General features: G+C 42.5%; 1 protein-coding gene across 1 annotated transcript in view; it reads left to right on the top strand.

The window, feature by feature from the left end:
- ttbk1a (tau tubulin kinase 1a) overlaps positions 1 to 26,884 on the top strand; it is a 39,842-nt gene extending 12,958 nt beyond the window's left edge. The window contains 10 exon segments of the mRNA XM_020587963.1: positions 182 to 247; positions 666 to 758; positions 950 to 1,075; positions 1,160 to 1,314; positions 2,058 to 2,268; positions 3,696 to 3,868; positions 4,739 to 5,079; positions 5,736 to 5,917; positions 23,929 to 25,385; positions 25,513 to 26,884. Coding sequence (XP_020443619.1) covers positions 182 to 247; positions 666 to 758; positions 950 to 1,075; positions 1,160 to 1,314; positions 2,058 to 2,268; positions 3,696 to 3,868; positions 4,739 to 5,079; positions 5,736 to 5,917; positions 23,929 to 25,385; positions 25,513 to 25,918 — 3,210 coding nt within the window. The 3' untranslated portion in view covers positions 25,919 to 26,884.
- The last annotated feature ends 1,045 nt before the right edge of the window (positions 26,885 to 27,929 follow it).

Below are 27,929 nucleotides of genomic sequence, written 5' to 3'. Positions count from 1 at the left end.
GTTTGGTAGGTGCCCAGATTTGCAGAATTTCTTTGATAAACAGGATGTAAATTATTATAAGTTTCATATTTTTTAAAATTATTTTTTATTCCTCGGAGTACATCACTTCAAAATATAAGATTTGCTGGAGAGCTACGACTGGGAACTGTGTTGACTGGTTTTGCTCTGGTCTTGTGTGCAGCCCAGGACGGTGGCGGGTTTCCGAGGGACGGTCCGCTACGCTTCAGTCAACGCTCACAAAAACAAGGTTAGTGCCAGCCGCCGTCCGTAAACGACTGCGACAAGAAGATGAGTATGCTGCTGAAGACTTCAGGCTGCAGCAGTGTTGGCTAGTCGTCACCCCCCTGTGCACAGAAGCATTAGTTCACATTTTACTTTGCAGGATATTTGGTTCACATTTGCACTAAATGTGGATGGAACCTTGTGTGCACCGCCAGCAGTCACATGACAATGTTAAAGGATAAATGTGGTGATTTTCTCGGCGTATGTTCTGTTAAAGGATAAATGTGGTGATTTTCTGGGTGTTTGTTGTTTTGCATGAATCCCATCCAGAGACTAACAGCAGCAGTCACTGTGGTGTACTCACCCTAACAACACACAATCACCTGCTTTGTCCTTTGACAGCGAAACCCTGACGCTGTGTTTTTGTCATTGTGCTCCCCCAGGAAATGGGTCGCCATGACGACCTATGGTCACTGTTTTACATGTTGGTGGAGTTTGCTGTCGGACAGTTGCCATGGCGAAAGATCAAAGATAAGGTCAGCACAAGCTGGTAATGCATGGTTACTATGTACAGTGGTGGAATAAATTATTTGTTAAAAAAAATGAAAAAGAAACCACACCATCATCAGTACCGGTGCTGTCGGTGTCCTGAGTCTGGTGATAACAGTGGACGTGAATCCTCGTTAACCCACTGCAGCTGAAAGTGGCTTTTGGTGTTTGTTTCCAGGAACAAGTTGGTCAGATTAAAGAGCGTTACGACCATCGGATGCTGCTCAAACACATGCCTTCAGAGTTTAACATCTTCCTGGACCACGTTCTGGCCCTGGACTACTACACCAAACCAGACTACCAGGTACACACCGTCAGGTAAACCGTGTGGGCAGTCTGCAGGACGTCTCACTGCCGCTTCATAAGTCTGTCTCCTCACTGTGTCCAGCTGCTGATGTCGGTGTTTGAGAACAGCATGAAGGAGCGAATCATCACCGAGAACGAGCCTTTCGATTGGGAGAAGGGAGGAAGTGATGTCACGCTGTCGACCAGCACCTCCACACAGCCACAGCACAACACCCGACCCACTGCCGCCATGGTGGGGTAAGAGCTGTGACCAGAGCCTCTTCACATCCACTCAACCATTAAGAAATCACATGCAATGGTTTCTGGTTCAAAGAGTTTGAAACTTCACACAGACATTTTGGGATAATTCTGGTTTATTACAGATTATTTCTGGTGTTATTTTCATATTATCATTCATTTTGTCACCAGGCTGATCGCCAGGCTGATGGCGCCAGGCTGATAACCAGGCTGATGGCGCCAGGCTGGTGGCGCCAGGCTGGTAACGCCAGGCTGATAACGCCAGGCTGGTAACGCCAGGCTGGTAAAGCTGAACGGCTTTATTTAATAAACAACATCAGGGTTCACTTAGAGTCTAGGAAGACGAGAACCAACACATAAAACCAGTTATAAAATACATAGAACCAAATGCTGACCCCACCCCAACACAAACTACAACCGACGGCAGCCTGGATAGTGTTAACTGAAGGACTGATCAGATCAAACAGAATTTATTGGTAAACAGTCTTTTACTTATACAGCACTTTTCTATGCGTTGCTGCAAACAAAGCACTTTCACACTAGCTCACCTTTCACATTCACATCACCAGGAGCAACCAGGGCTTCAGCGTCCTGCTCAAGAACACGTCGACTAGAGAAGCTGGGAATCGAACCGCCAACCTTCCAGCTAGGAGATATCCCGCTCTACCCCCTGAGCCACAGCTGGCAGTTGTTTCTGTAATAAAAGCATCTGTATCAGCGTCTCTAATGTTTCCTGTGCTCAGAGCCATCGTGACGCCGGGCCCTGGAGATCTCCAGCGGGAAAACACAGACGACGTTCTGCAGGACGAACATCTCAGTGATCAGGAGAACGCCCCCCCGGCCCCACCCAGCCGATCCCCCGGGGAAATGGGCGTCCAGCTGGTCGGAGAGCCAGGAGACGCCTGGGAGGACACGGACTTCAACCGCAACAGGCTCAGGATCAGCCTGAACAAGGTGCGTAGAGTGATGGACGGATGTTTGATGTGAGTGGGTGAAAAGATGTAAGTCAAAGGTTTAATGTTGATCTACAGTCCAAGTTTGTGCCGGGGTAATCCGCAAACGAAGGTCCACAGGGCTCCCTCAGTGACTCACATGCAGTCATGTAGAACACACGGGGTCTTATTTTTGTGGCAGACCATCAGAAGTAGGCTCGTGCTCTGGATGTGTCCTGTCTGTGTGGTATTCTGGTGGAAATGTGCCTCAGATGTTGAGCTGAAGATCGGCACAGCCAGGTTTATTTCTGGCACGACATCCCTTTGCTGCCGGTCTGGTGCTTTTATCAGCAAGAGCAAATAAAGTCCTTGGAGCAGATGCACAACTATAACAGAATGATGCTTAATCAAACACTCTTCTGCCAGTAGATGGATTTAAATCAGCATCAAAATGCATCGTGTTTACTGTGGCGACAAGTGGGAAGGTCAGTAACTCACTCTGCATTTATCTAGAAGTTCATATGTGTGACTCCTACAGGATCTGGTCCAGCAGGCCGCAGTGCCATCACGCTCGGCCGTCCACTCTGTTTACCTGCAATAAATCTCATGCACATCACACCAGACTTCTGTGAAACGGCCGCACACCTCTACACACACCAGACTGGCCTGTTAGGACTCAATATTCTGCTGTGAATGTGAAACACGGTAGCTTTGCCACTGAAACAGAGTCGGGTTGATGCAGTAATATTTTTTCTGTACTTAGGTCAGTTGTTATTGAAAAACCAACACATGCTGCAGTGTGTTCACATTGTGCTGCTCTGCTCCTCTCAGACAGCACGACGTCCTCTTTCTTTACTTGTTGAGCTGTTTCAGAGGCATGAGGCCAGGGATGTGAATGGCTGACAGAATATTTAATAAGCCATTTTCACACGTTGTCCAGACTATGTCCACGGGACTTTGTCCGGGTTGTCCAGGTCACGTAGCCAGTTAAGATAAGGATAATATATTAGTTAGTTTGGTGTCGCTGTTCCTTAAATTTGTCTGACGATTCTGGAGCCGGCTCTTAACCACAGAAGTTCCTGAATCTCCTCATGTCTCCAGTTGGATATTTTTGTTGGTGTCTTCATTGTTTTTATTCACCATTGGATGTTTGCATTCTTCTAGTTTGGCGCTGGTCACATGATAGAACGTCATCAACACGCCCACTAGCTCTGTGTGAATACTCCAGACTATACACTGCTATATTCTCACATAGGCTCACTCCACCTCACTTGGACCTTACATGGACTTGGCACTAGGTTTGATCACTGAAATGTTGTTAAAGCCAATGTTTGTTAGTCACAGCCAGTGGATGAGACAGTGCAGACATTTGTAAATTATTTTATTTGTACCTCGTGTTTAAGTGGCTGTTGTGTTGGACTATAAAGTATCACTTTCTGTCCTCCTCAGGGGGCTCAGGAAGAGGAAGCAAGTCGGGGGCCATGTCCAGTGTCACCAGTTTGTGGTGGAGCCCCAGACTCTCCAACGGGTCAGGGTCGGTCTTTACGGTACCACCGGGTTAACAGCCCCGAGTCTGACCGCCTGTCTGCTGCTGAGGGCCGGGCTGACGCATACGGACAGAGGTGAAAACACCAGAGGAGGTTTAAGGGCAGGAGACAGTTTTTGGTTTTCTGAAAATATAAATGTGCATGTTTCTCTCTCACAGAAAGAACTTGGTCTCAGTTATGTAAAAAAGAAACAAGATCAAAAGCAGCATCATTTTAATGCCCAACATTCACACACCTGGAAGACCTGCAAATGACTGGGACATGCCCCAAGGACTTGATACTTGATTTAGACCTGCTCTCATTAACTTGAGACTTGACTTGTGACATTCTCTGATAAGACTTGTGACTTGACCTGGGCCTGTCTCAGCTGGCCCAAGACTTAACTTAGACTGGCTCTCAACAATTTAAGATTAAACTTGTCTTGACTGACTTGAGACACCTTTTTGACATGGTTTGTGACTTCCTTGGGCCTTAAGGACCTAAGATTTGGCTTGGACCTGTCTTAAATGACTTTCACTCAAGCATTTGAGACCTAAATTGGACATTGCCAACTTTTAACTTGACTTTGCCTTCAACTTGACTTGGACTTGCCCTGACTGACCTCAGTCTTGCTTTGAACTTGACATGAAGGGCTTTAGACATAATTGGACCTGACTATGATGACTTGAGCTTGACTTGGACTTGCCCCACTCACCTGAGACTCTGTTCAACAAGACATGAACTTGCCATCAGAGACTTGAAGCTTAACTTGGTTTGGGCTTGACAGACTTCAGACTTGACTTGGCCTTTCTCTGTAGAAGTCGAGACTTAACTAGGACTTTTCTTGTCTGACTTGGTCTGTGAAAGTCAGACGTGGCCAGACAGACATCCTCGGTGTCTTCAGTTGACAGCCAAGTCAAGATCGAGTCACATTTCTGTCTCTACATGTCTGTCTGTGTCTTCTAGGTCTAGGATGGACATCCTTGGCTCTCCGTCACGTCACGTTTACTCCTCCCAGCCGGCTCAGATGTTGTCCGTTGACCCCGCTTGCCGTGGAGACCGACAGGTCAGTGGCCGACAGGAGGTCTCAGTGGCATCCGTTGACCAGGAGGCGCACAGCAATGCCTTCATCCGCTCCGTCCCGCTGGCCGAGGAGGAGGACTTTGACAGCAAAGAGTGGGTGATCATCGACAAAGAAACAGAGCTTCGAGACTTCCAGCCAACTACGTCTGGAACAACTGACGAGGAGCCCGAGGAGCTCCGGCCCCTGGAGGAGCAAGAGGAGAGGAGGCGGCTTAGGGCTGGAGGTAGGAGTTTACCCCTGAAATTACAGCACAAAACCAAAATGGTTTTCCATGGGTAAAGGTGAAAATCAGTTCTGCAGGTCTGGGTACTGAAAATTTTCATTGTAATGTAAGAGGAGGGCCACTCCTTCCTCCGATTCTGTATTCCCATTTCACTGAGGACTCTCCCTGATAATGTAACGATCGTATTGGTTTATGGCTGTCAGTGGTATGGTTATCACCACCAGTTTTAATTATTTCAGTTTCCTTTTTGTTAAATTGTGTTGTTTGTCATATGGCATGGGATCTAAGTACTACAGTACCCATAAGCCTCAAGCACTATTGCTATGAAGAAGAAGCCTGGTAGGGACTTGTAAATGAAATGTGGTGCCATCTTTCCACTCAGCATCTCCACCTGTTTGGAAGTGACAATAACAATATAGCGACAATATAAAGATATAGCCCAACCGTTTTTTTTCTAATCTGTGTATTTCATGAGCTAAAGAAGCCCGAGATATTAAGGTTAAACGCTGTCTGAACACAAACATATTAAACACCTCAGCCACACCAGAGTTGAACTTCCAATCCATTACTGGAGTCTTTGATGCACAGCGTTTGCATCAGTACTGACTTTCAGACCTTGTTGTGTTGTAACTCTGGTTAACTCTGTTTTCCTGCAGGAGGGGAGCTGGTGGTCCGTCCAAAGATGCACACCAGGGAGGGCAGCCGAGGGATGCTGACGCTAACAGAGGAGGAAGCATCAAGGAGGAGTGGCGGGAGCCCTGCCCAGTCGCCCTGTCACTCGCTGCCATCAGGACGTCCCCGTCGGAGAGAGTCGGACCCGACTGGACCTCAAAGACCGGTAAGAGACCCGGCCAGCCAGTCAGAGGGGAGCTCGGCTCTCTGATGACATGTTGGTGGACAGATGAGAGGAGTTGACAGCTGCTGCACAAATTCATCACTCTGATGAAGAGCTCGAACACACCGGACGCTGTCGTAACGAGCTGCTGTGCAGCAGCTGCTCTTCCTCGTTTATCTGTGTGTCAACATGGAGTTTAAAAGGCAACTCCAGCATGATCTGAGGTTTTGCTCATTTCCAGTTTCCCCTTCTTGTGTTTGCATCAGGATTTTACTTCACTTTAGGAAACTTTTAACTTTGTGCGGTGATGGGTCAAAGTTAAAAATGTGGCTTTTGTCCAAGAGGATGTCAGTTAAACCCAGAGACCAGCAGGTTTCATCAGGTGCAAGTGTGACAAACAGCTGTTCTCTCATTTCATCTGTCAAGGTACCTAACAAACCTGTGGTTGTGCTGGGATGGAGAAAACCTTCACTGTATAAATAACATGACAAAGGCAACTCTAGACTGGAGCTGTGTTGAATTGTGGCTTTAAATCTGTGGTTCTCAAAGTGTGGGGCGTGCCCCACTAGTGGGGGAATAGAGACATGACAGGTGGGACGCAATGAACTGGGAAAATTAGAAATGGGTCATTAATACAAGTAAATTAAAATAACATCAGTTCGGGGCCCAGGGGAAAAAAGTGGAACCATAGTGCAACAATAATGGTTTAACGTCGACATGTTAACTGCCGCGCAACAATATAAGGAAACGTTCACACAGAGCGCCAATAGTGTACGTAGTGGGCATAATAACGTAAATGGATAAATTTGTTACATGGACCACAAAAAAAAAAACAGGCGATTCAGTGCAAGCAGACAAAGAAACAACCAAAAAGCCAGCTGAAAAGAAAATATCTTGCACTTGGATTCACGGTGGGAATGGTGGGGGCAGAGGAGAGACCCATGTGTGTCTTGTGTCTTAAACCGCTGGCAGCAGACAGCATGAGACCCAACAAATTAAGAAGACGTAGAGACAACACACCCCAGCCAGTTGCTGAGCAGCTCATTCTCCCTGTAGCTGTAGACATGGTGTCAGTTATGCTGGATGAAACAAGTGCTGTAAAACTGAAAACTATCCCTCAGTCAAACGATACAGTTCAACTTATATTTTATCTGTTTTCAACTTAGTGTTATTTGATATTTCAATAAATTTGAAATTTTAAAATTGGCCAATTTCATTATAATTTTTTGACAAGTGGGGTTTGAAAATTTGCCAACCCTCTTTAGTGGGGAGTGACAGAAAATATTTGAGAACCACTGCTTTAAATTATATTCCAGTTAGTTGACTGGAGCTGGCTGAATAGTTTATATGTAGTTACTGGACTGTCCCTGACAGGAGGCGGAATCTAACACATTGACAGTGAAAGTTAGGACTGAAGAAAGCTGAGAGATTTAGCTAATACGCACTGATTGGAGCGGATTCACCCTCTAACTCAGGATAACTGCTAACAGTGTATTGTACATGTTGGTGCCTGACATGGGATCATGAACCAGCTCTGCAGAGATCATTTGGACCATCTTCACACTGTGGTAGCCTTGTCAGAAATTCTAGAAAAACAGTTTTAAAGTACTTTGCTGAGCATAATTTTTCTTTCAGAACAGAAAGAAGAACCTTTTGAGTGCAGAGTTTTCTGGTGGTTTTTTAAAAAAAAAAACGCAGCATAAAACCAACAGACCTGTTATTTGAGTCTTGTATCTAATCAAATATCTAATGAAAAATAAACTTGGCTAAGAGCCAGTCCAGGCAGAGGTAATGAGCAAAACATCCGGACTCGTGCTGGAACTGTCTTTTAAAAGCATCACAGTGATGACAGGCGGACGGACTCCTGCAGGGGTTTGTCTGCAGCTTGACGGCAGCATCGTCCCGCAGCTGTCACATGCAGTCGTTTAGTTCAGCTAGCAGCAGCCATAACATCCCCTGGCAGGTTAACTATACCGAATTCAGGCTGACAATTAACTCTGACACCTTGCTAAGTGTCAGTAACTCTTTACTAAATGAAATAAGTCCCTGGAAAAACAAGCCAAAACACAAGAAGCCTAGAGACTCTGGTTAGCTAGCTTGTGTTAGCATTTAGCTCCCCAGCCCTCAGTACATCACCAAGTTGACGATACACAGATTAATTTTGCTGCGCCCTTTAGAAAAGACCAGACATCGTGATTTGTTACCTTTCAGCATGATGCCAGAGCTTAACGGGGTCTGTAGCTTGTAGCTCCTCGCTCATGATGTGGACAGAAAAATCTGAGGATCATATTTGTGTGTCACAAAAACCGATGAATAAACCCTGTTTAAGAGGATATGTGCTAATGAAATAGAAGCTAGCCAGAAAAAAGGGCACAAGACTTAAGCAAGTATTGGCCCAAATACAGGAAGACCCTGTTTATAAGACTGTTGAAGGGGTCAGATTAACTTTCTCTAACACGCCATGAATCTATTTCCTTTCTGGCAGCACATGTCACACAAGTCTTCCAAAACTCCTGCAAGTTAAATTAACAAACTCTTCTGTTGCTGTCTGATTCAGAAAGACTCCGTATAAACGGAGTGAAAGCATTGGCTAGCCCAGCAGCATTAAGGCTACCAACCACCCATAATTCACCTCTCTCTGGTGAAGACTGTTACACCGATACATTCTCCATTACACATGGAGAACAGGTAATTGTATCGGCCTCGAATATTAGACGACCCCCATGTCATGTCATGTGTTCAGGTCATCAGACATCACAACTCTCCCTCACTGGAAACCTTGAGCTAGCGTTTTGACTCACTTCTTTATCTGATAACTTCCTGTTTGGCAGCAGCCAAGCTCTGAATAGTTTTAACTCTGACTACAGTAAAGAGACAGCCTGGTGTGTCTAACCTGCTCTGGTTAGACATCTGGGTACAGTGATGACAAATCTTCTACGACTGCCTGTGACTCTTAAAAGCCCGTCGTTATGGTCCAGCTGAGTGAACGGTGCTGCAGTCTCTTGGTTGAAATCCTCTCCATCTCTTTGGTTTTTCCCATGACTTTTGCTTTGGACCATTGTTTTATCGTGAAGGAATGAATGGGAAACAGCTGCAGCTGTAGAACGTGTCTTGTGTGATCCGACCTGCAGCCGTGATGTTTATACTGTATGTCAGGATGTTGCTGATGTTTTCATCTTCTGTTGTTCTGCTGTTTTCTCTCATGTTCTCTGACACATTGGAGTCAAAGTGACACTGTCTCACTACGTGGTTTTACCCTGAACACACACACCAACACAGTAACTGAGTCTGTGCTGACGCCTGTTCAGGATGGCGGACCAGTGGAAATTTACTGTGAACAAACAAGGTTAAAAACCAGCCCAGTATCCCAGGGATGAATGTTTACACTGGGCACACCAGCACCTCATGATGCCTGTCCTGTGCCTACACTCGGTGTGGAAGTCAGATATTGGAGTTTGTCCTGTCACAGGGTGGAATTAAGGTGTTTATTAATCATGACCATAATGTTTCCCAAGTGTTTTAGTTTCTTATTCCTGTGTTGATCGTAGTCTGGTTTCCATAACCACAACATTCCATTTATATAATAATGGATGGGGTGTGAAAAAATGTTGTCACTGATCATAATCAGGGTTTTGCAGGGTGGTGACACGGTCGTAGCAAAGACGAGGAACACTTTTCAGCGTTCACTCATGGAGATGTACAGTACAGGCTGTGATGTGAATAATGTGCAGGGCTCGTTTTGGCCAAAGTCTGGTGAGGTGGCAATTTTAAATGTTACGTTCTTTGTTTTCTGTGTTGAAAACCAAACAGCTCAAAGTCTTGCAGAATTAAATCAGTGAGGCAGGGGAGTTGGACAGAATAACAGGAACAGCAGTTCAACCCTGATTCACGACCATCGCACTACAGTGTGTATCACAGTCCTGTATCAGGGTGACGATGGACTGCTGGATACCACACTCAGGGGTTCATAAAACACAAACTCACAGAAACAAAGTGCCAAAAATAAAATATAAAACAAATATATCAGTCTGGAGTAAAGTAGCACAAAATCCATTTTACCCTGATCAAGGAAAGTCTCCTCCGCTGACTGAGAAGTTTAGGTGTCCCCAGCAGGTCCTGGAACATTTTAATAGGTTCAGACAATACTTCCGCTGACTGAGAAGTTTAGGTGTCCCGAGCTGGTCCTGGAACATAATTAATAGGTTCAGACAATACAGGTCAGAATCCCGTCCTTCCTTTATTGACCTGGGTGAGGATCGCCTGCATCCTGTGTGAGTGTGAAACGACATTTGGGTGCACTGGAGTGAGTCTGAATCCAGACATGGTGGCTGGTAGAATACCCAGCTTTGCTAAGCTGCTTACCATTAGCAAAGAGCACTGAACAAATCTAACAATCACTTTCACACATATCAACTGTCACATACTAATAGTAACTCGGTGAGGAACCTGATGTCACACCAACAGTTTTATTTAGCCTTTATATAACCAAGAAAACCTCACTGAGATTAAAAATCCCTTTGTCAGCAGTGTCCTGGCCAAGACGGGCAGTAACATCATTGAACTTTCTGCCTTGTTAAAGCGTCTGTGAAGCCGACGTCTGCTCAGTGAAGCTTCACACTGTAACACGACTGTACCATCAGATTGGACGGGGTGTTTCTGTAGCTCCAGCAAATCCAGCAGAGCGATAGATCTTCTCTTTAGTGGATCACATCGCCTTCAGGTGTCTCACTTTGCCATTAATTGATACATCAATACATTAAGATCATAAATATAATACTTTTGAATCAGTAACTTCAGTTTGGATCAAGTAACCTGTGAAAAATATGTTGTATCTAAAGTTCAGTTGACATTCAGCGTTACTGGTAAAAACACTGTGTTCTTGACATCTAATAATTCTGAGTATTTTGCTTCCTCATAAAAATTTGCAACGTCGATTCTTTTTTTATTGAAAAAGATTTTTCTCGTCCAGAGTAATTCCTGTTTCTCTTACCCGACACCTGCGCTGGTTTTTCCAGTGTGACTAGTTTGGAGCTCGTCAGTTTGTGTCAGAGCTGCTCGTTCAGCCTACTGATCGTTTCTGAGCCTCTAGTTTGTTGTTTGACAGATTTCTGCTTAGTGTGCTTCAGTCAGGCTCGGAGCTTTTTGATAAAGCAGTTTGCTTATTGTGGCAGGAAGTCTTTGTATTTATTGAGAATTATTTTCTCTCACTGTTTGTTGAATTGTTGCAGTATTATCTCCATCTCATACTGAAAACATGCTTTGGAAAATGCTGTATTGTCTTGTAGCAAGGCTTTATATTTCTGTTTGTGTCCATTAGCATTCACATTTACACTACACCTACTGTTTGACTCAGTTTTATTGGGAGGAATTAAATTAATGACGGTTTTGATAATTGCGTCCAACGGTTTGGCGAGTTTTGGTTAATATTCACAACATCAGCCACGAGCCGGGAGGAAAGTTTGGATTTTGAAGATGAGGCAGTAGATCTTTAAGGGCTTATTGAAGGTTAAATGTAAGACCAAAGACCAAAGCCACAGCTTTTGTTTTTGTCACTGATACTGCACATTTATATCACGTAGCAGGAGGCTGAGTGTCAGAAGTCATGGTAAAGTATTTCAAACACATGGAAATTTGCTCACATACATTCACTGTCTTCAGATTATTGAGTCGACACAGTCGGACATGTTTGGGGATCAAATGATGCTTGAAAGTTTTGACGTGAATCTAATGAACTTCCTTTGTGTTCAGACTGGACTGTCAGACGTTTCTCATTTTTAATGTTCGAGATGTCACTAGAGGATTTTATGTAGATAACGAATAGCATCAGCTGACCAGGATATAAAATAAGCTCTTGTGGTTAATCTTCTTTTTCTTTCGTTAATGTGTTCTGCATATTGGTTCAGTCAAAAACACTTCACTGAAAATATCCATTGGTCTACAACAGAAAAGCATCTAATGTTAATGTTTGGTGTCTGCAGCTAAGCTTTGCAATTAAAATGCATCCTGTTTAAAAGTAAGGAGCCTGAAATCCAACTGAAGACCAGAAATGTAATGTTGTCATGACTCAGGCTGCTTCAAACTTTCATGAATGTACAACTTGTCTCTTATGGAAGCTCACAACAAGCTGCAGCAGCACAAGAACAACAGAAACATCTGTTTAGATAAAAACAGTCCAATTCACCAACAAGAAGATGCCACAGAAAATACTAATATTAATGTCTGCCTTTAGTGAAAAGTGACAAAGGAAAGACATCTTCTCAGTTAACTAAAAAAAACTGTTCAAGAACTTATGGAGTGTTTTGTAAAATCATACGGAGACTCTGAAGTAACAAAAGATGTTTTTATTTTAAACTGAATATATTATGTTACAAGATTCAGAAAACATATTCTCTGAAGTTAAAAAGAAAAAAGATCTGAATTCGAGATGAAAAATGGTTTAAATAGTTTTTAGCAGTTATTTTGGGTACGAGTATTAATAAAATCTGACAAACAGACCAGGAGAAGAGCCAGCAGAGAGATGTGGACACACCAAAACTAAAGTGAACAGCATCTGTATTTATGTTTTCAAATGAGAAAAACACTGTCCTTTGCTCCTCACTCACATTTCCCTGAGATTAGGACCCTGGCAACAGGACTAGTAGAGAAGACCACGACTTGGCCAGGCAGAGGTCACCCAGTGTTTTCCAGTCAGCTTCCTCTGACCACCTTGTTATGGAGGACCAAACCTGGTCGGTTGAGCATTTACCATTAGAAGCTGCAGGGTTCATTGCAACCACAATATTAAACAACATCCTGATGATTTCCCTCCTGTAGTGGAGCTAAAAATGTAGTTTGTCCTGAGGGTGGCGCTAGAATAGAAGTAATGGTGTCATTAAAATCTAAAGGTTTCATCATGTCAGGAGCAGAAAGGTATCTGGACATTTCATGACATTAGGTATTCATTTCTGTGTGATCGTATATTTTTAGGGACCTTGTGCTCTGATGGTGGCACGGGGGTGGGGGGGTGAATGTGTACATCTGGCTTCACTGAAAATGAATGTGGAATTAATGTTGTGATTTATTGTTTCTTTTTTGTTCTTTATCCATTTATAGTTTTTACTTACACATTTACGTGACCATTTGGTTTATTCATGCACTCATTTATTTACCAATACGTCAGGTTTGGTCCTCCATATGTGATGGCTGCTGTTGGCTGCTGCTGTGCTGGATGTTACTCCATCATCACTGATATTTCACCTTATCTGCAGTGTAACACCTAATCGTTTACGGCCTTGTCTGTGCTGAAACGTGTGCACAAATCCATTTTTAGTGACAATTTAGTAAACTCTGCTTCGATTTTATTTTATTTCCGTGCCGATTGTCACCACTAGACTCACAGTTGTTCTCCGCCACCAGCCATCGAGGACTGCCATTCTCTTTTTTACTCTTCGATTCCCCCCCTTCACACAACTACTGATGCCTTTGCCCCAACTTATCGCTTTAAAAGTACACAGTATGTCGAGTTTGACTCACCTGAGGAGACAGAGAAAAGAGCGAGGGTGCCATTGGGACAACACAAGAAGAAATAAAGTGATGTTTCGGGGTAAGCACAGTTTAGGAATAGTCCTTTACCTCTGTTTTCTCACTCAGTTTCTGTTCCTCCTCTTCCTTTTCCTTCTGTTCAGACATATTCCCTCCCTTCTTTCCTCCATCGTGTGTCTGTTTTGTGTGCTTGATGACTCCATCTCTTTTTTTTTTTGTGTTCCCTGTTTCTTTTTGCATCTCCAGTGGTAATTATTCCTTCAGAGATCAAAAGCTCAAGCTTGTCCAGACTCAGACTGTTGTAGACTAGTGAGATACAGTATGTGCAGTGCTCGTGCTGGTGACTTTGTGTCCTTTTAAAGTGCTTCTTTGTCGGGGAAAATACTTCATTCATTTTTCCAGCTAGGGGATGCTAGTCTGATCAATCACCCACACAGCTAACAACTGTCCTGTTAAGTTTTTCTGTAGCTCTTACTAGTATCTGATAGCTTTAACTATAGACAGAGTGCCAGATTTACACCAACACTCCCTCAGCTTCTCTCCCAGGATCCTCCCCTCACAGCCTATTGACCAATCGGTTGAAGGCTTTAGATGGGTGAGAGCATCAACCAGCTCTCTCCTGTCTAACGTCTGGTCAGGGTGGGGAAGGAGACGAGGGCAAGAAGTCATATCAGAGTGTTGGGACATAGCCGTAGGAAAATGACAGCATTTATTTTTACAAAGAGTCTTTTCCCACTTGTTAACTTCCCTCCCCCCCTCTCTCTGATTGGTCTGTTTGCAGATGGAGGATGACAGGCACCAACCGCGGCCCAATCAGCTGAGGAGGCTGGCCTCCTACGTCTTCTCCTCCTCCACCCTAGAAACAGAGCAGTATCCCCACGGGGGAGGGAGCTTCATCCAGAGGAGCCGCTCGGCCGAGAGCAGTCCCGCCCACATCAACGCTGCCGCCGTCTCGGCCCGGCGGCGGCACGCTGGCACACTGCCGACGCCCGGCAGCCCACGAAGCAGACACTTTGTCCTGAACGTGTCGAGGACACAGCTGCAGCAAATGTTGGCCAAACTCATGAACAAGAACAGCAGCTGAGAGGACTGAGAGATGGACTCAGAGCACACAGACAACACGCACATACCTGTGAATCATACTGATACATGGCCTACATGCACAGACAAACATATCCTGCACGATATGCAGGGTTGGTCAAACCATCTTTGTGGCCCAGGGCAGTATTTGGCCCCCCTGGCCCCCACCCCACCCGGGTGCCCCAGCACATGAATCAGTGTAGATTACCTGCTGAGAAGGGGGCAGCAACTAACACTTATTTTTTTTTTTTAGTCATCTGTAAATCTTTTCAATTTATTTTATTCATCTTTGGTAAAATGTCAAAAATGGTTACAAATGTCCAAAGTCAAAAGTGATGCTTTTCAAATAAATATGTACTCCCTGATTTAATGTGCCCCTAAATTTTAAAATGATTTGTTAATCTTCTGTTTCAAAGTACCTTCAGTGACCAGAGAGGACGGTTCGATAGCAGTGTAGCAGAAACTAAGTTATATGACATTTTATTTTTCATATATTTGTAATTTGCTGGTTTGGAGACCCCAGTGGGTTAGTTTGCTTCAGGCTGGCTCTGCATATACAAACCCATGTATGAAACAAACATAATGAACACAGCACACTGAGAGCAAGATAAACCACACAACAAGCCATATTACTGGTAAACAGACAAATAGTTTGTCTCACACATTTACACTCACGTAGCTCTACCAACTACTTTTCAAGCAGAGGAACAGAAGAAGAGAAAAGTGACAACGGGAAATATTTTCCATGCAATAAACTCTTTAAAAAAAAAAGCCTCTCTGCAAACCTAATGTTGCAAACTCCACAGACCTGGCAGACTGCTGGAAATAATGTGAAACTGAATATTTCCTTCTTGTCTCTGTGAAGAAGAGGAAACAGAGCTGGGCTGCTAATAGACTGTTAAGCTTTACAATATTTGTGCGTTTATTTAATTTTATTTTCTGCTTTTCCTGCTAAAATGAAGGAGTAATCGTCAGGGAATGCAGGTCGTCCCAACGATCAAGTTTTTTGCACCATGACTTTAAAGTCAACGTTTCCACAGTGATCATCACAGCCACCGAGCAATACACCGACACCGCCTCACAACACATATTCACCCAGAGAAACCGTCCAAAACAAACGTCTCACACTGTTTCTAGCTTCATTAAATGACAGGTGAGAAGAGAGAAGTGTGAGTTTTCTCTGTGAAAAGGTTTTTCTGAGGTGTTATTGTGCTGGGCTTTGGGTAAAAATACGGTGGCCCTAAAGTGCAAAAAGAAAAAGAAAATTGCAATGTTTTAGACAAGCAAATAACACAAGGACATTTCATAAAGCAACAAAATAAAAATCCATAACATGTCACTAAATCACAATTTAATGACAACACAGCAGAAAACCAAGTACATCATTATATTAATTTTATATGTTTCATATTAAATATTTCAAAAACACTGGCTAGACAGAAAACAAAGTTGATAATATGGACTACACAACATTTGGCTTAAGAAAAGGACATGACAAAAACATGATTTTGCTAAACAAATGAACTTACAAAAGTTGTAAATCAGAAAACAGAGACCTTTATGACATTTTATTTTTCTGAATGTAGCGATTTCTAATTTTTGTTAACTAATCTCTGGTTTATTTTCTGTAAAGTTAATTTTATTAAAAATGTATTTTGCAGTCCAGGGCCACCATATTCCATATAGTGAAGGGAAGTGTTAGCTCAAGGACAGGTCAGCCTGTTTAATGTGAATTAATTATTTCAATGGTTTATTACTGTTTTTTTTAATGAAATGTTTGTGATTGTTCAGAGGCCACAAGTAAAGGTGGAGCACTACGTGTCCCGGAGACATGATACAGTATTATCAGCTGCTGTTGGTGCAGAATGGCATAGTTAGAAAAAATTTTTTTTTATCTTCTTGTCAGTTTGTTGTGTGATTGTTGCATGTTTGAGCAGCCGTGGTTGTTAATTATTATTTTTGAACCTTTATCTGGAGATTATGGCTTCATTTTCATAACATCATCACAAAGTAGCTGTCGGTCAGTCCACCAGTTTGATCCAGACTGAAATATTCCAATGTGACCTGGATTTTCATGTTTTGCTGGTGTTCATGTTGGTGAGGGGATGTATCTTAGCCACTTTGATGATCATTGAGATTTGACCCTTGAGTGAAATATCCCGACAATTATTGACTAGATTGTCATTACATTTGGTACAGATGTTCACATTTCCTAGTGAGTGTATCCTAATAACGCTTCCAGTCCCATACGTAGTGCCATCATCAGGTCAGACTTTATGTTCAGTAGTTTGGTGTGTGACAAATACCTGAAAAATGTCAGCTGCACGTTGTGTTTAGTGCTAACAAGCAAATGCTTGCAAGCTAACATGCTAAACTAAAGGGGATATTTGCTGAGAGTTTCTCATTTTTTGGCACTAAACAGCTAAATTGTGTGTGTGCACCTATTTATGTCATCAGTGTTGGTAAATACACAGTTAAATTGAAAAGAAGCAGTGATGCAGTATTTTGCGCATGGCAATTTGTGACAGGTTTAATAAATATCCAGCTAGGATGGTAAACTTTATACCTGCTAAATATTAGCATGTTAGCATTGTTACTGTGACCATGTTAGTATACCAACATTAGCATGTAGCTTTTAGCTACACTCTGCCTAACTGGCTCTTCTTCCTAAACCTCTTTAAACCTGATTTAATGATCATATCATCTGTAGAGATCAAAAACTTTAATATTGATCAGAATTTAGACATGTCCCTATCTCAGGTAATGGGCTTCTGTACTTCCTGTTGTGTCCATTTCCCAACCATAAGGTTAAAAAGGGGAAACTGACAGAGTACGAAGGAAAGAGGCAAACGTATTGTGTTATGGTTAGAGACACTTTATTGTCTCAAGATAATGAGTAGATTAAGTCATAATCTCATGATAACGAGCTCAAAAACACTTGTAGAACCACAGCCAGTCAAAACTCCAGAAGGTTGTTGTGGAGTCTCGGTGCCATCCTGCATCGTTCCATGTTTGGATGTTTGGGTTAAATCCAGGTCTTCCAGAGAACACAGTCAATCCTGTTTCATTCATAAGGATTGTCAATTAAAAATGCAATCAGTAAGAGTTTTCTTATATTGGGCTTTTGTTGTCTGAGATCCTGTCAGATACCCTCTGAAGACTTTAAGGGGCCATCAGATTGTAGGTTTAAGCTGTTGTGTTGGGTAAGGTTGGATGTTTTTAGAGGATATCTGTCTCCGGTTGAGACAAGGCAACTTGATGTGTCCTCTTCTGGTTGTCTGTGCTGTAGCTTTGTCTCGGCAGTGAGTGTGTTTTGTCTGTTTTTCAGTGGTCTGGTGATGTTTTCCCAGTTCTGGCATCTTGTCACGTGTTGGATCACTGTCTTATAATTCCATCTGGTTTCCTCTGCCATCACTGTTTTCTGACCACTGTTGCACTTTATCATTGACTCGACCAGAGAAGGGGCTTAGGCCGGGCCAAAAGTCTCACTACATGGATGCAAAACAGACTTGCAATAAGTGAAATGTGGGATGTAATAGCAAAAAAGAGATTTGTTTAAATGGACATTGTGGTGGTTGATATGTTTTTAGAACATTTTCAAATCAACCCATCAGTTTTTAGATTGTCTTTCTTACAGGCACCAGCTAGTTTTGGTTCCTTTCTATGAGAATCAGGTGGTAGAGAGTTGGCAGATGCCAGACAAGACGATCATAATGAAGAGATTTTAAAAAGTTAGCTGTGCTGGAGCATTAAATTTCAAGTATCTGCAAGTTGTTTTTTATGCCTGGAAGATTCAGAAATGATGTGTAGGAATGAAAAGTAATCACTGAACATAAACCACCACTATAACGGCAAAGTGGCTCCAGCAGGGCAGAGTGAGGAAAAGTAAACGGCATTAGATCTGCAAATATATTACATTTCAAGCTGTGAAAATCTGCACTGAAAAAACAGCTTTGATCATGTTTTATGCTGTTTGGTTCGGGGACCGAGCAGGTGTTTTCACTGTTTGAGAGACATCCAGATTTTGATCCAAAATCCCAAATTTACTCTAGAATAAATCATCAGTCAATAAAATGCATAGTTGAAAACAGCCACCAGCTATTTTGATAATCAATCAATTGTGATGGTTATTTTTCAAGCAAAAATTCCACTGTTCGCTGGTTCCAGCTTCTCAGATGTGATTTGCTTTTCAGTATTGGGATATAGATAAAACAAGCAGTTTAACTACTTTGGGCTGTGGGAAATTACAACTGACATTTTATACTGTCCTGATATCTTAGAGATAAAACCATTCACTGAATAACTGGGGAAATAATCATAAGAATAACTGATAATGGCAAATTATTTGCAGTGCTTCTCTACAAGTTGAAACATTAATCTGAAAATTGATTTATCCATTTCATCCAACGGTGGATAAAGATAAAAGTCATTTATGCCCCAGAGTTCATTCCTGAGCCAGGCACCTCACCTCAGGGGCTACTTCAGTTTCCACTAGACAGATTAAAGTTAAGGATGCTAGAAAAACAAGGTCAATAGCTTGTCTAAATGTAGGCTCAGAGACTGTGTTCAGAGACCCCAGTTATTAGTGGCTACCAACTCTGTACATGCAGCAGTGTCTATACAGTATTAAATGACATGTTGATCGGCTCATTGATCTACTTGGGGAAAAAAAGAACAGCCATCAAAACAATTAGCAGGAAATACAGTGACTATTTTCAACCAAATTGTAATCAATAGGTTTGAGAAGATTTGTCTCATTATATTGCAACAAAGAATTTTTCAAGTGGTGCAAATGTGTACTTTATTTTGAAAAGTGGTTTTCACTTTGAATGAGACATTTGTCCTTAAAAAAAAAAGTGCTTGTTCTGGCCTGAGATATGGAGAAATGTTACAAACATGTTGGAGGTCATTTTTGTTTGTAGCTTGCACCACGTTACTGTAAGAACAATGAGCCATTGTACTTGAGTGTTGAGCTGTGAAACATGTGTGACATCGACCGCTGCTAACGTCGTACCAGAGCAGCAGTCTGCAGTCAGTTGCTTTGAATGTCATTAGAACAACTTTATTTGACGTCCAAGCTGTGTCTGCTGAACGTGGTCACGTGTTTCGGCGTACATGAGCCAGGACGGCCATTTTGTACGATGAAAGCCAAACTCTTTCTTTCTCAATGTGTTAAGGGCTACGTTGACTTAAATATGCACCACTTGCTCTTTCATTAAACTTGTATTTGAGGCACTGACATTAGCTCAGCCTGAGTAGGAGATGTCGTCTCTGCTAAAGCTCATTACAGCTCCAGCCTGTTTTCAAGCTGCTTCTTGCTGAGTTCTGCCTGTTTTATATTTAGCATTACAGTACAGCCACTTAGAGAATGTATGAAGTGGACCAGCTGCTATTGGCGAACTTTATTTTGCACGCCTGCGAAATGACATGACTGTAACTGATGCAGGTCAGTGTTTTGTCCTGTGCCACCATGAATGCAGTGCCACATTCAGTAAAAAACAGGCAGTAGAAAGCTCCAAGTGTGCTTATTGTTCTGCAGCAGATGGTATGTCCTACCAAAAGACTGTTTACCGACTGTCACCACTCTTTGCATGAGATCTACTGTTTGTGCAACATGCACCACTGACAGTAAAATGACTGAAAACAACACTGTACTGTAATTACAACTCAAACACAGTAAATATACACCTCTGACTGAAAAACATCTGTGATTTTTTTATAAAAAAAAAAAAAAGTCTCACAGCTACTAGAAGGGATACTCACGGATCAGAGCTGTAAAATGACAAGAAGCAGCAGGAGACCTTTTTATTCCTGATTGTATCTTACATCACATCTTTAATTCTGCACTGTAGACGTGAACATGTACATCCAGTTCTGGGTGAACGATATGTCTTTAAACCACTTCTGTGACTCATCTTTGCTGTTTTTGACTTGATTCTTATTGGTCACAGTAAGATTTGATTGAACAGCTTCATTGCAGAGGTGCACTGTTGCACCAATGAAACAACTAACTAATCTAATCTACTTGTAAGCTTGGCAGTACGCTCCAAACAAAATGTCTTCTCAAAAGCTTTTCCATGTCTGATCAATATGGTGCTGTGAACAAGCTTGTATAATGACAACTATTTTTTGATAATGTGCAACATTTCCACAATTAACACAAATAATTGTTGTGTTTGCTAACAGGCTTTGTTCGCTGTAAGAACACAGTTTTGTTTGGCATGTTGTGTTATTCTTACTGCTGCTTCTCATGTTGTTCAACTAGAAAATATAATGTTCATCTGGTTTAAGTTGATTTAAGTAAGAACAATTTAAACTTACAACTGTAACTTGTAAAGCGATTTCCCAAAAACCAAATAACTGTATTCCAGTACTGTTTAGAAATTCCTGATATAAGTGCAGTATTTAAATGAGATGGTTAACATTAGGTTATTTTTCTTATCCCTTTAACCACCAACATTTTGTAGCTAATGTTTGTTTGGTAATATTATGCTTCCATCAGCATTGCTTCATGTTAGACTTTCCTCAATGCTAGGTGTTTTTTTCTGAGTTTGCTACAAAACATTTATACCTCATGAATCACTCACTAGAATTATATAATTAAAAAAAACTGTATTATGCTCCTCCCAAACATTCATTTTATTGTATATTTGGTATGTTACTGCTGATCTATATGGAATAACAGGGTGATATTGTACAGATAAAGTACAGACATTGTGTCTTTTGAAACACTCATGTCCACATTAGTTTTGTTTGCCACATTCCCATTTGTTTGTTAGTATGAACCTCATCAGGTCACATCACTGCTTATATCACTAATAGCTGATTCTGAAAGTTACATTCAGACATTCTAGGAAATTCTTTTTAGTCCAAAATTAGTCATTTTTCTTAGAGAAGTTGGGAGTGTCAAGTACAGCGATGGGTCCATGATATGTTTAGCTTAGTTTAGCACAAAGACTGGAAACTGCTAGCTTAGCTCCTACCAATAGAGGTATCCTATTAGCTAGCAAGCTAGTCCACAGTTCATCCTGTAGTTAGCTTGGCCTTAGTGGACAGTAGAATTAGGACAGAGCTCAAAACAATAATCCCACAATTCAAAAAGAGTGTTTATTAGTCAATGAATAGCTCCACTGCTAACTACTGCAAAAGCTAATGTCTCATTTTTTGTTTCCCTACGTTTATTGAAAACAGCAAACAGCATGAGAATCAGACAGCTTGGACGTGTTGAAATGTTAGCTTTAATTTAGCTAGACCAGTATTTTTAACCTGCCACTAGTCTCCACTAAGCTAGGGTAAATATATTTCTTTACTGTTGTTTTCTGTTTTATTGGAGCTAGGCTAACAGTTGCCCTCGGCTTTCGGCTAAACTCATCCTGGCCCTATATCTGTATTATTTGAAGCTGTATGTTTAGTACAGTTGGATGAGTCTCATCTGACTCTGGGATGTAAAAAAAAAGGGAATTTTATAAAATGTCTGAATGTTGCTTCAGTGTTTTTGCAATAAAAGCAGAGTGTCTGTTGTCAAGGTGCAGAGGATTGAAGAAATAGTTCAGTGTGATGATCCGTGAGTGTCTTTCACCTGTATAATATATGTAAGCATTTTTTTTATCCCTATATGATTGTACAGAACTGCTTGTATAACCTACAAGTAAAGCATGTATTTTAAACTTTTTGTAAATCCAAATGATAACCATGTACATACGTATATACAGAGATGTAGAAAGTTAATTAGGTTTGCAGTTAATCTCCAATAGCATGATAATTAGTGGGGTTTAGTATGAATGTACAGACTGTATGTTAAACCTTTATGAAGGAAAACACTTGAAAAACCTGATATCAGACTGCGTGCTATCTAAGGATAAACTCTGCAATGCATTTTTTGTGCCTTTTATATAAAAGTATGTAATCTAGACAATCTTGAAAAGCTTGTGTACAACCAAAATGACATTAAAATGGTTTTGGGGGCAAATACTTCAGTTTTGCAGTGTTTCTTAATGGGAAGTGTGTTGCTTATCTTAGCTTCATGTAAAGCATACATATACACTCACAACATACATTGTTTACCTTTTTTGACGGGATTAAATCACCATGGTTTAACACAACATTGCTGGTATAAGTACAGGCCTTTTTCTCCCATTGCAATCTGTAATGGGTTTAGAGTAGTGAATATAAACAAGATGACATAAAATTGACCTTATGAAGCTCAGACTATGAAAAACTGATTCGATTTGATTTAAAGTGAGAAAACTGGAAGCAACAAATTGTCACTGAAATTAAGGAGAACTCTGATGAAACTGTGTTTAAATTGAACTTTTATTTATTTGTTAAAACAGTTTTTATTGTGTTATTTAACCTATTTTTTGGATGTTTCTTATGCCTCTTATATGATCCTTCCTCAGTCCAAGTCTCTTATATCAATTGGTCACTGGATGTTTCAAATGAAGGATTGCAGGAATGGACCTCTCATGTCATTAAAACTAGGCTCTAACTTTGAGAATTGGGTGGATTTTGGTAGAGAACTTTAAAAAGTATGTCCTGGTCCTTCCTTTTGCCCTGCCTCCTGCAGCCCCTCTCTGCAAAGTGGAGTCTCATGCATACGTGCTAGTAATCATGGTAACAGAGCTACGCACTGAAGTAAACATAGTTTTCTCCACATACCTGGATAAAAATGTTTTCCAGTGACTGTACCCTTGCTATATTTCAGCAATTACCTCATCCTCATTTCATTACCTTTGTGTTTAGAAATACACAATCTCACTTTGTGAAGCAGCAACATTATACTGCTTCCCAACATGTGGTTGCGAAAGCTTTGCACTGATTTGTTTACATAGTTGGCTAACAGCTAATGTTATCATGTTACTTTGGTAGCCTGGAGGGGGACAGCACTGCCTGTGCATAGGATGACTGACAGTGGATTGCACCACCCCCTGGCTCTGATTGGTCATTCATATTCGGGCACAGTGGATTCTTTCACATGGATTTAGAGTTACAAGAGCCAGAAGACCGTGATGTTTTCACAGTATATCTGTCTTATGTGTTACTACCAGGATATAATGACAGGTTAAGCAAATATGACAAAAGTTAGATGCCTACTTTAATAATGTTTTTCTTTGGTTCCTCTATTCTAACGTTTTGCTTACGTTATCTTATGTGGTTGGGACTAAGACACAAGGAAAAGGTACGAATGAGGGAAACAACAACCCATATAAGAGACTTGAGAAACACTCAGTGTGTGATTGTGCGTCCTTATATTATTTGATTGTGCAAATATGTTAGTAGTCAATAAGCTGTTGACTGCATTAATGCATTGTGTTGTGTCCTACCTCAAGAAGCTTCATTAGTAGACTCTTTCTATGGTGGATTGTGTTGAATTGATTCAGTTGTAATGAGAAGCATTGTTGCATTCTTTGCAGGTGTTGTCGCCCACGGAGCAGATTACCGCATCACCACCCTCCCCAGACTATCGGACAAAGGGCCAGAGTGATGAGAAGGAGCATTTCCACATCCTTCCTCAGCTCCAGGCCAAGAGGGCCGACTTTCTTACAGTCATGCTGACTGGCACCTTGCCTCAGCGCCGAAGCTTTGCCACACCAGACGAAGAAATTGCAGAACCTCTAGGGCCAAAAGATGACGATGTTACAAAGAGTGACTCCAACAGCGAGGCCAGTCAGAAAAGCACTGAACGTAGCCAGGATGCTGCACCTTCAACACTCATGGCTGAGGACCAGAGGGGCCAAAGGGAACATGCCTCAGCTGCCGATGCAGACCCTGACCTGGAGGATGCATCAAAAACCCTCGTCCTCTTCTCACCTGGAGACACTCGCAAGTCTCCCTCTGGTGGTGATCACGTTCTAGATGGTGAGTTGGCCACACCGTCTGGCTTCACTTCTCGTAATGATCGTCTCCTGGTTGGGGAGGCAATCCAGCCTGAACCCTCTGAGACCGGCCGTTTGTCCCCTGCTCTCAGGTCTGACCTGAGGCCTTCCACTCCCATTGCTCCTGCATCACCTCCATTCACCAAAGTAGAGCGCACTTTCATCCATATTGCAGAGACATCACACCTTAATGTCATGTCTTCCAACGGTCACTCTGCCAAAGAGAGTGACCGGGAAGTCTTTGCCATTATGAGGGAATCAGCTGTAGAGGATGATACCTGTGAACAAGGGGGAGCACCGTTGACAGAAGAGTCTCCAACGGTGCCATACCAGACTGTACCAATTGACAAACGTCCCATAACTGAGAATGGTCCATCAACTATCCTGGTCCAGTCTTTGGAGCCTGTCACAGGAGCCATGTCACCAGTTCATGAGCATAAAGATCAGGAGTCACAGGAGCCTAAGAAAGAGCCTTCACCCAGTGAAGAAGCTGCCAAGTTTCAGACAACTGGATTAGAACTACCAGCTCCCATAAAGCCCAGAATTCGAAGCCGAATCCCAGTACTCATCTCTGAAGAGGACTCAGGCTCAGAGCAGTCCTGCTCCCTCTCGACTCGAGCACGGCTTCAGCAGCGAGCCAGGCAGCTCGATTTAGCCCGCCTGCTGGTCCAGAAGCAACAGGGTCGCTGGATAAGGATTGGGATGCTGTCTGGGACCTCATCATCATTGTCCTCAGGGGATGAGGAGCGCCGGAGAGCTTCAGAAACTCTGTCCACCACCGGCTCAGAGGAGGACACACATACCTCGGATGAGTCTAGGAGGAGCTCCCAACTCAAACCAACTGAGGAGCAAGGATCCAAAGAGTCCAGGAGTAAGATCCCAAGGCCTGTCACCCCTGTGAAAAGGCCTTCATGGGGGCTTGCTGCTGCTGCCCCTTCTCCTCTCTTCTTGCCAGACTCCAGCACTACCAAAGGAGCATCATCCCTCATTAATGGGTACGATTGTTTTCTCCCTCATATATAATAAATATATAATATACACAAGTTTTTTTTTTTGAGCAGTGTGATCAAAATGTTTTCATAAAATTTAAACAGTGCCTTCAATGTACTCTTCTGTCCACAGGGATCAGAAAATTGGCCTAAGCACTCTCAGTACCCAAAGGAAATCCAAACCTGTCTCACCCAGGTCCTCCTCCTCATGTCTTCGTTCTTCTGCTCCCCCATCTGGCAGCCCTCGAATGCCCCTGCGAGTCCTGTTAAGTACCCGACGCAGCCTTAGCTCCACCCACTGCAGGACTGACAGTCCCTCCCCTCAGAGAGTATGTCCACCCAGGCAGCCCCTCTCGGTTCGAGCTCCCACGGTCCCCATGCTACCGCCCAGGACTACAACAACCATGCGGCGCAGCGCCTCACAGGAGGCCACTGCCCAGTCATCCTCTGGCACCACACCTGCCAGGACCAGGCCAAAACCAGCTGGTGCAGCTAAGGGGAAACCGAATGCCAGGGAGAAGGCTGTACCCACTAGATAATACAAAGACACTCATCGCTGAGACATGTCTGTGTATAATCAGGCTTTGGACAAGCTGCGCCGCAAACGTTCTAACCTGATTCCATATTAGACTGTGATGTTACAGTGACCTCCTTCAGTTCATCTAATGTATATGGACCTCGTATTTTTTCCAAGAACAGCTTACTGAACTATCTTCATGGGCTTCCAATAATCTTGACTGACTGCCGTACAAAAGCGTTGCTGCCATGGTGCTATGGATGCATCTACTGCTTCCTGATTGATCCTTGATTTAACTGGTTTCTGGGGCTAAGAATCATAGCCAGTTTCAGAGACCCTCCCCTTACACAATAGTCCCAGCTTGTCCACAGCTATACTGCTTTTCTATGGACAATACCCTGCTTGGTTCACATTGCATGATGAAGTATATCGCAAATACAATTAATCTGTAGAAGGAAAACAACATGTACAAGAATCTGCACCTTTAAATTATTTGCTATAGTTCTCCCCTTCCTATTGGCCAAAAAAACCACAAAGATCCAATTGGACTGGTCTGAATGCCTGAACTATGTTCACATGATGAGAGAATCCTAACTATCCTGTACTTATTATCCTGTCTTGGATAAAGAGAAGAGTTGGATGCATCGCTCGGCTACTCACCTCCTCCTCATGGTGTGACAATGGGCATGCTTTAATCATTTTATGTTCTGTTTATTTTCTGAATTGTATATAATAGAATCATTTCCCATAAAGCCATTTTTATTTTTATCTTGCCAAGCAAAGTGTAAATTTCAAGTGTAACCTTCAGTTCCATTGTGTTGGCACTATGCCTGTTTTTATGCATGACAAACACAGGGTTAAACATGAGAGGAAGTCATACCTGCTTGGGGTCCAACAGTACAAAGGTCTGTTGGATATTGCAGTCCATGTTGTGATGTATGGGAGGTGATGGGCACTGAGCTGTGAAGTAAAGTCCTGGTCATGTGGATGGCATTTTGTCATGTTTTTTTCTTTTGGCTTTCCAGTAAACCCAACAACCCCACTGTATCTGGATCAACAGGTTGTAGGTTTGTATAAACACAAGTCCAACTTTGGTAGAACCCAAGAGTCATGGATGGATTACTGGGCAGGCCAGGGGCTCAAGACATCGGGGCCCTTTGGGCGTATGCAAAGGACATTGGCATATTTAACTTGAAAGTCTCAGAGCTCAGTTAAAAGACAAAAATACCACAAAACATGAACACAGTTTAGTAAAGACAAAATTGCCCCAAAGAGATCAACATTATGACAAAAAGAATAAACCACAAAGACAACACACATAAAATGACCACCTAAAACATATTGGTTTCACTAAATAGTAGGCTATGTGTTTAATGATGTCACTGTAGTAGGCTACAGGTGAAGTTCATGTTTCTGAACATCAATCAGATAGTGTGTATATATACATATATATATATAAATGTTTTCTGAATACTGTTCAAGTCAGATGGCATGTTAAGGGTCACATTTTCATCATGTTTTTACCCATGGACACTGTTTCAGGTCGATACTTGTAGTTTAATCAGTTTGAGCAAATGTCTGCAAGACTCCCCCGTTTTCTTTGGTCGAAATTCGGAGACGATGTGAATTAAGAAGGTAAATTAAATTTTGAAGCTCCTATCACTATGAAGTTATAGAATGTACATTTTAGGTTGTAGTTCCACCGCCGTCCACGAGGCAGTGACAACATCCGGAAACTAACAGCAGTGGTGGTGACGAAGAACCAAGATGGCGACGCAGGCGGAGTTGTGTTGTTTGGAGAGCTTCCCCTCACACCTGAGTCCTCTGGATGTTTTGATGTTAGAGTCTCACCTGGATTCAGTTTTCCAGAAAGCCACAGTCCCGCCGACCGTCCTCTTCAGCCCGCAGCGGTCCCAGGGCTCTGGGAGGCCGGGCATTTTACTACGCGTTCATCCGACAACTGAGGAGGAGATGGCGGGCTGGGGAGAAACTAACTCTCGCAGAGCCGATACCGAGTCCGTGCGCCGGGGTCG

Source organism: Monopterus albus, unplaced genomic scaffold, assembly GCF_001952655.1.
Source record: "Monopterus albus unplaced genomic scaffold, M_albus_1.0 scaffold490.1, whole genome shotgun sequence".
Classification (NCBI taxonomy): domain Eukaryota; kingdom Metazoa; phylum Chordata; class Actinopteri; order Synbranchiformes; family Synbranchidae; genus Monopterus; species Monopterus albus.
The sequence above is the reverse complement of the archived record's forward strand: the minus strand, read 5'-3'. Positions and strand labels throughout refer to the sequence as shown.